This window comes from Rattus norvegicus, chromosome 19 (assembly GCF_021556685.1).
Source record: "Rattus norvegicus strain SHRSP/BbbUtx chromosome 19, alternate assembly SHRSP_T2T, whole genome shotgun sequence".
Taxonomy (NCBI): Eukaryota; Metazoa; Chordata; class Mammalia; order Rodentia; family Muridae; genus Rattus; species Rattus norvegicus.
The window spans coordinates 60,182,697-60,194,765 of record NC_141552.1 but is presented as its reverse complement, the minus strand read 5'-3'; the positions used below and the strand labels follow the sequence as shown (position 1 = coordinate 60,194,765).

At 47.3% G+C, this 12,069-nt stretch overlaps 1 protein-coding gene across 1 annotated transcript in view; it reads left to right on the top strand.

Annotated features, from left to right (window-relative positions):
• The window catches only part of Pkd1l2 (polycystin 1 like 2), an 86,655-nt gene that overhangs the window by 54,118 nt on the left and 20,468 nt on the right, over window positions 1–12,069 (top strand). Inside the window, exons 28-33 of the mRNA XM_087596671.1 lie at window positions 1,396–1,595; window positions 2,396–2,610; window positions 3,573–3,789; window positions 5,548–5,776; window positions 7,977–8,181; window positions 10,869–10,962. Coding sequence (XP_087452797.1) covers window positions 1,396–1,595; window positions 2,396–2,610; window positions 3,573–3,789; window positions 5,548–5,776; window positions 7,977–8,181; window positions 10,869–10,962 — 1,160 coding nt within the window. The remainder of the gene's footprint in view (window positions 1–1,395; window positions 1,596–2,395; window positions 2,611–3,572; window positions 3,790–5,547; window positions 5,777–7,976; window positions 8,182–10,868; window positions 10,963–12,069) is intronic.

The window sequence follows — 12,069 nt, the reverse complement described above, 5'->3', positions numbered from 1 at the left end:
TGGTTCTCTTTTCACACACTGTGGGTGTTGCTAAGTCACCACAGTGCTTGCCTAGGGCCCCTGGGTGTGGCAGCAACTGCTTGAAATTCCAGCACTCAAGAGACTGGAAGCTGGACGGTCAGGAGTGCAAGGTGGTTCTCCAATAGCGATTGTGAGACCAGCCTGTGCTACAGGAGACTGTGTCAAAAGTAAAATCACCATCTGCTAGTATTTTTAGAATGCATGTGGCATATGTATGTATTTGTGATGTGGCATTTCTACAGAGCTCAGAGGGCAACGTTTTAAGAAATGGTTCTTCCAGTTTTTTGAGAGTTTATGTGCATGTGTGTTTTGCCTGCACATGTATCTGTGCACCATGTCCATGTAATGCCTGTTGGAGGCCAGGAAAGGTGTCAAACCTCTTAGAAGTTAACTACCATCATGTGGGTGCTGGGATGTGAACTTAGGTCCTTTTAAACAAACAGTGCACAGTATGTGCTCTTATCCACTATGAAACAGCGCACAGTGGGTGCTCTTATCCACTATGAAACAGTGCACAGTGGGTGCTCTTATCCACTATGAAACAGTGCACAGTGGGTGCTCTTATCCACTATGAAACAGCGCACAGTGGATGCTCTTATCCACTATGAAACAGTGCACAGTGGGTGCTCTTATCCACTATGAAACAGTGCACAGTGGGTGCTCTTAGTCACTGAGGCATCTCTTCAGCCTGACCTCATTTCTTAGGCAGGGTCTCTGCTGCTTACTTGAGAGCATTTCTTGTCTACAACTCTCATGTTGCCTTAGGAGAACCCCAGGGTTACAAGTTACCTTATCCAGCTTTTTTTAAAAAAACATAGTTTTAGAGTAAGGGAGTCTACCTACTGAACCATCCTGCTGGTCCTCAAACATGCTAAACTTTACAGGTGAATCCCAGGTTGTTGTTGGGTTTTGTTTGTTTGGGTTTTTTTTTGTTTTGTTTTGTTTTGTTTCAAGACAGGGTTTCTCTGTATGCCAGGTCTGGCTGTCCTGGAACTAGCTCTGTAGACCAGGCTGGTTTTGAAGTTACAGAGCTCCACCTGTCTCTGCCTTCCAAAGTGCTGGGGTTAAAGGTGTGCCCCACTCCAGATTGTCTTTAAGAGACCAGTCCTGGGCTGGAGAGATGGCTCAGTGGTTAAGAGCACCGACTGCTCTTCCAGAGGTCCTGAGTTCAAATCCCAGCAACCACATGGTGGCTCACAACCATCTGTAATGAGATCCGATGCCCTCTTCTGGTGTGTCTGAAGACAGCTACAGTGTACTCATACACAAAATAATAAATAAATCTTAAAAAAGAGAGAGAGAGAGACCAGTCCTCTCCGTATTTGTTTCCTTCCCTAAATGTCTCTCCACCTCTCCCTCCTGATCTGTCCACAGTCACCTGTTTTTCACTAAAACCTCCACGGGCTTCCAGGATGGACACATCTGGTACTCAGTCTTCTGTAACTCCACTCGGAGCAGCTTCACACGTGTGCAGAGGGTGTCCTGTTGCTTCTCGATGCTTCTCTGCACCATGCTGACCAGCATCATGTTCTGGGGGGTCCCTAAGGACCCAGCTGAGCAGAAGATGGACTTGGGTAAATCTCGGGATTACTTCCGGTGTCTGGGGCTGGTGGCTACCACTCCCACTGCTCCAGCAAGACCACTGTTGTCTAAAGGAGATGTTTAGCTTTGTTTGATTAATTTGATATTCTGAGGCAAGGTCTCGGTGGACCAGGTATCGCTAACCATTACAGGTGTATGCCACCATGCCTAACTTGACTTAGTGTTTGTGTGCATATGTGCAAACACATGTGTGTTCATGCATACAGAAACCAGGGTACAACCTAGGGTGTTGCTCCCCGGGAGCCAGTCACCTCACTTTTGAAGACTTAAGCTCAAGAGCTGAACTACACTGGCTGGCCAAAATGTCCCAGTAATCTGCCTGTCCCTCCTCTCAGCACTGAGATTATAGGCAGGTGCCACCCCACCTGACGGTTTTATAGTGGTGCTTAGGATGGTGGGGTACAGATCCCGAGCTTGCATGGAAACACTACAGACCAAGCTGCCTCCTCAGCTCCCTGATACTTCACTAGGACAAAGTAGATGTGTTTGTCCATGTAGCCTCATAGCTGACCTTAGCCCTGACCCTGCAAACATGGCCCAGACTTGTGGTAAACGCCACGTTAGCATGGACTATCTGGCTTAGCCCATATGTCTGAGTAAGCTAAGGGCCTCTTAGGAGCAGGGTGGACATCTAAAGGCTCATGGGTGACCTCTCAGGCGTTGTACTTGGTTGGTCCTTCACTGGGTAGCTGCCTCCTGCTAAGAGGGTGGAGGGGACTGGACTCTGGGCATCTGTCTCCACTTGACATCTCCTCCCCTCCTTTTCCTTCAGGCAAAATTGAGTTCACTTGGCAGGAGGTGATGATCGGGTTGGAGAGCTCCGTTCTTATGTTCCCCATCAATCTCCTGATTGTCCAGATCTTTCGGAACACCCGACCTCGTCTCCTGATGGAGAAGGATGGGAAACGGAAACAGGGATCCCCTCACCCAACTCCCTTACCGCAGCCCACGGAGGAGGGACTTCTGACACCTGAAACACTGACCAAGGCATGTTCTTAGCCTCAACTTGTGTAGGAATGGAGGTTCGCTCTAACCTGGCAGGAGTGGAGTGCAGGCTGGTGTATGGGTTATCTGGAAGTCGTAGTTGTCAAGATTCGCCAGCCGAAAACATACAGACGACCCGATACATGTATACGCGCATGTGCACACTTTCTGAGTACCTATCGTGTGCAAGATATCCCACCCTCTGTGGAAATTCTGTTGGTAAAGTTCTTTCCGTGGCGGGAGCCACAAACAAAATCCACACTCCTCCTAGACTACAAGGACAACCCAAAGAACGAATCCTCCAAACTCACCTGGAGAAACCAATGAATTTACTGGGGCTTCCTGACTGAGCGAGCAATGGAGAAGGGTTACAGACAGGACCTTAAAGCAGCCATCTTGGAAGGGTAGCACGTTGCAGTGACAATGGTTTCTTTACGGCTGTGTAGATGGAGCCCCCCTCCCCTCCTTCCTCACCAATATCCTCCATCCCCACCCCCACCCAGACCTTATGCGCTGTGTCAGAATTGCATGAGGTTGGTTGCGGGCCTCAAGACCCTTCCTGTCCCGCCCCTTCTAGGGAAGGTAAATGATCCACAGGCCCAGTTGGTCTGCTCCTCTCTGAGCTTGCCCAGAATCATAGAGCAGCAGTATGGTTCTAAGGACAGTGCTGTACTGTAGACCCCCCAGGCTAGAAGAGACACATTTCCCTGCACTCGGGTGCTTGATTATCTTTTATAGGACCCTTACTGTGTGTGGTAACTTGCGCAATGTAGACTGAGACGCTGGAGTGAGTCCATTGAAGCTCCACCAGGGAGATTTCAGTGGTTGCCGATCGTGCCTGGGGTGGGGGGCAAAGCTGTAGTTGAAATGTGGGTCATGCAGCTCGGGGCCTATGTTCTTGGCCTCTGTACCGTGTGCCCTTGCCTGTGGCTCATGTTTCCTCACCTCACTGGGCTTTCTTGCAGGGTATACAGAGTCTCATCAGCTCACTGTTTAAAGCCCTAAAGGTGCCGCCCCCAGCCTCAGGCTGGGACTCTACAAACCAGATGGACATTAACTCCCTCCTCGCTTTAATGGAGGACATAGTCTCTCCAGAGAGCACAGCAGGACAGGAGTTCTGGGAGGAAGCCAGAGGGAGAGAGGACCCTCTCACCTTCACACATGGGTCTGTTAAACCGGAAGGTAAGTCCTCCCCACTTCTGTGCCAAAGGTGAAAGGAGCAGGGCTCAGGACCCCCAAGACCAAGTTCTTAGCACAAAAGAGATTATTTGCGCCCGAAGGGGCAGAGGGCAGAGATAAGGGACAAAGACAAAAATAGAAGATAGGGGAGAAGGGGAAGGGAGCAAAGGAGAGGGGACAGAAAAGGCAAGGGAGACGGGGAGGGGTATTTGTTTTGGAGGGACAAAGTACTGCCTCTGGATAGAGAGAGACAGACAGATGTGGCCCATAGGCAAATGGTGGTTTATAAAGGTAAAGGGGAAACCTGTGTTAGGATGAGGTGTTTCATTTTAATTAAGTGAGCCAGAGGGGGCTTTTGATTGCTGCAGTTCAACACTTTGATAGCTGGACCTTGGTAGCCAGCCTCAGGAGGAGGAAGTGACCAAATAAGGGAAATGGACCCTGGGGCTGGCTTTAGGAATGTAGGCTAACAGTTTAGTGAGGCAGAGGGAACTAGAGAGAAGGGTAGGCTCGCCAGAGCCTTGCTCACACTGGAGCTGGCCAGAGTCTCTTTAAAAGGAAGTGGTCCTTGGGGGCCAGGCGGTGCAGGCTGGACCTCGAGACCTCGCCTCAGTCTCCCAGATGCTGGGATTACAGGCATGCACCAGCAGATACAGCTTCATGCTCCTTTAAAAGAACGAGCACATTCACTACTAAACAAGCACATTCACTACTGGATGTGGGTAAGGACTGCTTTGAGGTCAGAGAAGGACTTGTGTGACTGGTTTCCCCCTGCTGTACGGGTCATCAATCTTGGCCTCGAGTGCCTGTGTCCTCTGAGCCACCTCCCCGGCCCGTGTTTTGTTTCTCGTTATGTCACTCCTATGATTTAAAAGGAGATGTCTAAACGTTTCTTTCCGCTGGTGTGGCCGAGGCTGCCTGAAATCCCTCCACTTAGCACTCAGGAGGATTGGAGAGGAGGGCAAGGTCATTTTTGGCAGCACTGAAAGCTTGAGGCCAGCCTGGGATACACAAATCACCGTCTCAAAGACAAAATAACATCCATTAAAAAAAAAAACATTTTAGGGGAGCTGGGGATAGAAATGGATCATGTGACTAATCCCTAGGTTCTGTCTCCAGCCCTGAGAAGAAATATGGAGAATCTGAAATTTCACCAAACCAATTGTAGAAAAACAGTAACGGGGCCGGTGGGTTAGATGCTGGCTTTTGGCTTCCACACCCAACTACCTGGTTCAAAACCCAGCACTCAGTCAGAGAAAGAGTTCTCACAAGTTGTCCTCTGATTTCCATATCTGCCTGATATATGGGTGCACAAATGCACACATGCATGCATACACGTACATATATATATATGTATGTATATATATGGTGTGTGTGTGTATATGTATGTATGTATGTATGTGTGTGTATATATATATATATATATTTATGTCAGACATTGCTGTACATCCCTATAATGTCAGCGTTCAGGAGGCTGAGGCAGGAGGATTACCAGTTTGAAGCCAGCCTGGCCTACAAAGCAAACTCCTATGAAAGAAGAAGAGGGAAAGAAGGAAGGAGGCTTAGACGGCATAGAAGGTGGAAGCCCCCCCCCCCACACACACACACATACCTGACAGCTTGGGTATGATCCCTGGAGGAAGAGAACCAACTCCATAAGTTATACTCTGACTTTCACACATGTGCTGCTGCTGTCTTTACTGTAGCTGGTTCTTTGTCACTTACCACCCCCATCTGGTCACTTTTCCCTTTGACTCACAGAGAACCCACGGCACCCGGGGCCCCAGTTGGCGGTGAGCGACCTTTGGAAGGACAGCATCTACAGGCCATGTCTCTACATTCGGCTGGAGCATGTAGAGAGGAAGCTGCGACTGGTGGGGCCCCAAGGCTTCCGGCATCCTCACAGCCATGCCCAGGCCCTCAGGCAGCTACATGTCCTGAAGGGCCACCTCTGGGGACAGCCTGGTATCCCGGCACTGGCATATACCAGGTAACCAACGTCCTCAAATGCTGAATGGGCACACCTGCCCTCTCCAGCCTGGGACACCTTGACCAGCCTTGGAAAGGTGTCCACCCAGACTATGCAGGCAGAAGGGACTAGGGATCCTCTTGAGTCCCTGCAAAGCCATGAGTGGTTAAGGGGACAAGGTTACTTGCTGGAAGACGCTTAGCCTTTGCACAGAACTTTGCGGATCATGGTGGTGGTTATTGTCCAGTCCGCAATGCTGGAGACGTGTCTTGGTCTCTCTGTGCCTGGGTTTCACTGATTAAAGTGTGCATCTCCTAGTTCAAACCCAACGGATGTTTTCTTCCATTTGTTTGACGGTTTGTGTGTTTGTTGAAGTGCTGGGGGTTGAACCTCATGCTAGGGAGTCTCTCTGCAAGTGTTTGGTTTTGTTTCTTTTAACAATCAGGAAACATTGAAGACAGGTTATTTGATGACGGAACTAAGTGTGCCAGGCCTGATGCAGTCTTACAATCCCGAATTCTAGGGAAGGTGAAGCAGGAAGATCGAGTGTTCAAGAGCAGCTTGAGCTGCATAGCAAGCTCAAGGTCAAGCTGGGTGTCTTAGTTAGGGTTACTGTGGCTTTGATGGAACCATGGCCAAAAGCAAAGAGGGGTGGGAAGGGTTTATGTGGCCTACACTTCTCCTTTGCTGTTCATCACTGGAGGAAGTCAGGGCAGAAACTCAAGCAGGCCAGGAACCTGGAGGCAGGAGCTGATGCAGAAGTCATGGAGGGGTGCTGCTTACTGGCTTGCTCCTCGTGGCTTGCTCCCGTGTCAATCCTGGTTAAGAAAATGTCTTCCAAATTTGCCTACAGTCGGATCTTATGGAGACATGCTCTGAGTGGAGGCTCTCTCCTCTGAGGACTCCAGCTGTGTCAAGTTGACTTAAAACGACCCAGTGTTACGTTTGTTTGGTCCTTTTGTTTTGCCTGCACTTAATACCTGTGCCACCAGTTCATGTGCCTGCAGAGGCCAGAAGAGCATTGGAAGTTACAGACAGTGGTGAGCTGCCCCGTGGTTACTGGGAATTGAACCCAGGCCCTCTGGAAGAGCAGCCAGTGCTCTTACCTGTGAAGCTCTCTCTCTAGCACCTACAGTCCATTTTTCTTACTGTTTTTGCTGTTTTGAGACAGGGTCTCTCTATATAGCCCTTTTTGTCCTGGAATTCACTGTGCAGACCAGGTTGGCCTCAAACTTATAGAGATACTCTCCCTTTCCTGTGCCTCCCGAGTGCTGAGATCTACAACACCTGACTCGGTGTTCCTTTAAAAAAATGTTTTTCTGTGTTATTTATGAGATTTACTTTACTTTATTATGTATGTTTGTGTGTGTGTGTGAGAGAGTATCAGAGGTTAGAGAGAGTGTTGGATGCTTTGGAACTGGAGTTACAAGTGTTTGTGAGGCACCTAATGTGCTAGTCTGCTGTTAGAGAAGTAAAGTGTTCTTACTGAGCTCTCTCTCTCTCTCTCTCTCTCTCTCCCTCCATATATATATATATATGAAGTATTATATATATTTCATATATATGAAATGTGTGTGTGTGTGTGTGTGTGTGAGAGAGAGAGAGAGAGAGAGAGAGAGAGAGAGAGAGAGATAGCTCAGTGGTAACAGACCCACCTAGGATGCTGGAGACCCAAGGGCTGTCTGCCTTTCCATAGCTCACAGACACACAGCTTTTGGTATTCAACAAATTAAAAAATATTTGTTATTAATTAATCAGAAAATGACCCTTCTTGAGAGGTCTTCTGAGGTAATCTAGGATGATCTTATATTGTGCCCAGAATGTGTTTTTAATATTCCCCCTCCAAACGGAAAAGGGAGGCTGTAAGACAGATGGGGTGTGCCAGACACGATGGAGGGAGTTGTTGAAAGCAGCTGATAAGTGCTGGGAGGGGGGTGATGGCTTGATGCCTTTTGTATGATGAGACTCTTTTATAATAAAAGACTGTTTTAATAACATAGAACCAGCCTTCGAGGCTTGCTGTTGGAGACTGCCCCCTAGCCGGCACTGGACAAATGGCAGCCTATAGAACAGGTCTTTCAGGCAGGTACAAGTAACGGAGAAACAGATTCTCAGAGGTCAAGCAGCTTTGCAAGGCCGTTTGGAGGATGAGGATGGATCAGGATTTTAATGTGGGTCTTCGGGCTGTACCTTAACTGTGCTGGTCTAACCTCTTTTACAGCACTCCTCGGGCCAGCAAATGCCCTGGCTGCCTGCCCTGGTGGTGTGTCCTAGTGGGCTGGCTCCTGGTGGCGACCACCAGTGGGGTGGCGGCCTTCTTCACCATGCTGTACGGCCTGCACTATGGAAGGGCCAGCTCCCTCAAGTGGCTCATCTCCATGGCTGTGTCCTTTGTGGAGAGTGTGTTCATCACCCAGCCCCTGAAGGTCAGAACACCCTGATTCAAAGTGTCTGCCCACCCCTGCTACCCACCTTTACCCTCCCGTGGTCAGTTCTTCCTCAAGAATAGCAAGTATTTTTTTAACGTTCATTTAACAAACATGTGAGCTGCTACCTCTGCACTGACCACGGAGCAGGGATAACGGAGGTGGTACCATAATAGCCCAAAAGACTTGTCCCCCAGTGCCGGTACTAATGCTTCTTTATCATCACCACCCTTAGGATTCTGGGAAAATTTATAGGGGAGAGCTCAGAAAGCTGGGGAGGTAGCTCAGAAAGAGAGAGCTTGCCTAGCATGCACAGGGTTCTGGTTCAATTCCAGCACGCCCACCAAAAAGATCAAAAACATCTTGTAGCATGTATATATATATATATATATATATATATATATATATATGTGTGTGTGTGTGTGTGTGTGTGTGTGAATATGATATATGTGTATGTATACATGAATATATATATGATGTATATGTGTATGTATATGATGTATATGAATATGTATACAATGTATACATATATGTGTATGATGCATGTGTATGATATATGTGTATGAAGTATGTGTATGTGTATATGCTGTATATGTATATGATATACATGTGTATGTGTATATGCTGTAAATATATATGATGATGGACATGTGTATGTGTATATGTATATGTTTATGTGTATGATGTATGTGTATGAAGTATGTATATGTGTATATGTATATGATGTATATGTATCTGTGTATGTGTATGTACATGATGGTGTATATGTGTATGTATATATGCTGTATATGTATATGCTGTATATGTATATGATGATGTACATGTGTATGTGTATATGTGTATGTTTATGTGTATAATGTATGTGTATGAAGTATGTGTATGTGTATATGTATATGATATTTATGTGTGTATGTTTATGTGTATGATGTATGTGTATGAAGTATGTGTATGTGTATATGTATATGATATTTATGTGTGTATGTATATATGTACATGATGTATATGATGTATATGTATATGTTTGTATGTATGTGTATGTATATATGTGTATATGATGTATATGTGTATATGATGTATATGTGTATGTATATATGATGCATGTGTATATGGTTGTATGTATATGTGTATGTATATATGTGTATATGATGTATATGTATATGTGTATATGATGTATATGTGTATGTATATATTATGTATGTGTATGTATGTGATATATGTATGTAGGTGTATATATGTAGCTGTAGATGATGTGTATGCATATATATATATACATGCATATAACTTCTAAGTATGAAATGAGAGAAGATAGCAATTTAAAGGACTGTTTCCTTCAGAAACCTGCCCCCATCCCCTGAGATGTTAAAGTTATGTGGGAGCATGGTAGCCTCAGATACTAAGCCCAGACTAGAACCCAGCAGGGAGCAGGGACAGACCAGCTTCTGGAAAGAGCCAGGCAGTTGCCAGTTGGCAGGGGACCAGGAAATCTGTAAAAGTAAAGTGACCATTTAGGGACTCTTCTCAGGTTTAGTTACTTGGTTTTGTTTTTTCTTTTAAGATTTATTGGGGCTGGGGATTTAGCTCAGTGGTAGAGCGCTTACCTAGGAAGCGCAAGGCCCTGGGTTCGGTCCCCAGCTCCGAAAAAAAGAACCAAAAAAAAAAAAAAAGATTTATTTATTCTACGTATGTGAGTACACTATAGCTGTCTTCAGGCACACCAGAAGAGGGCATCAGATCTCATTACAGATGATTGTGAGCCACCATGTGGTTGCTGGGATATGAACTCAAGTCCTCTGGAAGAGCAGTCAGTGCTCTTAACCAATGAGCCATCTCTCCAGCCCTAGTTACTTGGTTTTGCTTGGTTTTTGAGATGGAGTCTTCCTATGTAACCCTGGCTAGCCTGGTACTCAATATGTAGCCCAGACTCAATTTGAATGATAGCAATCCTCCTGCCTCAATAACCCAAGAGCTGAAACTGTAGCTATAGATATGCACTTCTACCATACCCAGCCCCTGGAAATTTTTCTCCTGTGGGTCATCTCAATCCTTCCTCCATCTACCCTGCTGTTCTACCCTGATTTATAGGTATGTATTTATTTATAGATAAGGTCATGTAGCCCAAGATGGTCACACACTATTTAGCTGAGGCTGACCTCAAACTTCTGATCTTCCAGCTTCCGCCTCCCTAGTGCTGGGATTTCAGGTGTGTGCTGTCACTCTGTTAATGTAGAGGCTCCATTCATGTGGCCGGAGGTCAAACCATGGCTCTGTGCCTGCCAGGCAAGCACGCTACCAACTGAGCTACCTTCCCAGTCCCAAATGGTCTTTTTGATAAGACTCAGAAGCTTCTGTGACGATTCCACCAGCCAGGGCTGGGCAACTAGGAAGAGCTGGGGTGTGTGTCCCCAGTGTTCCATATCAAACCACAGGATCCCCTTTGCTTGGGCATAACAGACAAACCGGTCACAGGTTGTATCAGCTGATGCAGAGCTTCCGGGATGGGGTGAGGTGGAGTCAGAAGCGAGACACGCTCTGGGTAGCTGGGTAGCACAGCGGGGAAGCTCTGGGAAGTTTCTGGGCTTCTCAGCCTTGCGTCCTCATACTGACCTTCCTCTGTGGGAATGGCTGATCCCTGAGTCTCAGGCATGAGAGTTCCCTGCAACCTTGGGTTCACATGAGGTGATTTCCAGGTGCTGGGCTTTGCTGTTTTCTTTGCGCTGGTTTTGAAGAGAGAGGATGATGAAGAGACCTTACCTTTACTTCCAGGACGTCTGTCTAGCCCAGGTAATAGGGCCCTGGCATGTGGAGACGGGGCCTGACCAGCGGGTGGTCCGGCAAGGCTGAGTAGACCATTGGTGAACATCTATGAGATGTCCTGGGCCTCGGGCACTCCCAGATGTTATCAGCCTTTTCACGGCTTTATCAGCCATTCCAGAATAGACCAGCAAGAGATAACCTTCTTTCCTAACTTCATCCCTCCCTCCTTTGAAGAGTTTTATTCCTTCCCTTCCGTACTTTCTGATAACCCAGCATGACCTTTTAACCAAGGGTGTGCCCTTGGGGATCTGGAAGGACTGTTGTGCCAGAGTGCGCCCTTAGAGATAAGGAAGGCTATATATATTCTTTTTAGAGATAGACCTTCACATAGCCTTGAATTTGGTACATAACTGAAAATGACTTTGTACTTCAGATGCCCCCAACCCATTGCCACCTCCAGGCATGTGCCACCGAGCTAGTTTATGTGGTGCTGGGGACAAAACACAGGCGAAGCCCAAGTTAGGCAGGCACTCTACCAAAGGAGCGCCATCCTTTACCAAGGTGTATGCTGGGCTTTAAATCTCGTCTCCTGTCCGGCCAGACCACACCAAAGCAACATGGTTCCACGTGGAGAGGTTTAATGAGAGAAGAAGAGTAGAAGAGGAGAGAAATAAAGGCCAGCCATAGGCACGCGGAGGGAAGGGGGGAGGGAAAGGGGAGAGAAGGGACAAAGGGGAAGAAGGGAAGAGGACAAGAGCAGGAGAAGAGAACAAGAGAATGAGGAGGGGGGCAAACAGCCCCCTTTATAATGTCGGGCATGCCCGGCTGTTGCCAGGTAACTGTGGGGCGGAGCATACCTGGCTGTTGCCAGGTAACTCTGGGGGTGGAGCTTAAACAGAATGCCAACAGAGTGATTTCCTGAGATTTCAAATGAAAACAAAGCATTCAGTTGGCTGCCGGGTAGGTTGCAGAGGGTGGCCACACACTAGACTTCTGGGACAAAAAGTCTGCAGTCCGTAACCAAGGGTCCAAACTGTCCCTGCTGGTTTTGGTAAACAAAGATTTATGGGAACAACTAGGCTCCCAGACCTCTGGTCTAAGAGGCCCCTGGTCAGTCCCCCCTTCCCAGTGGAG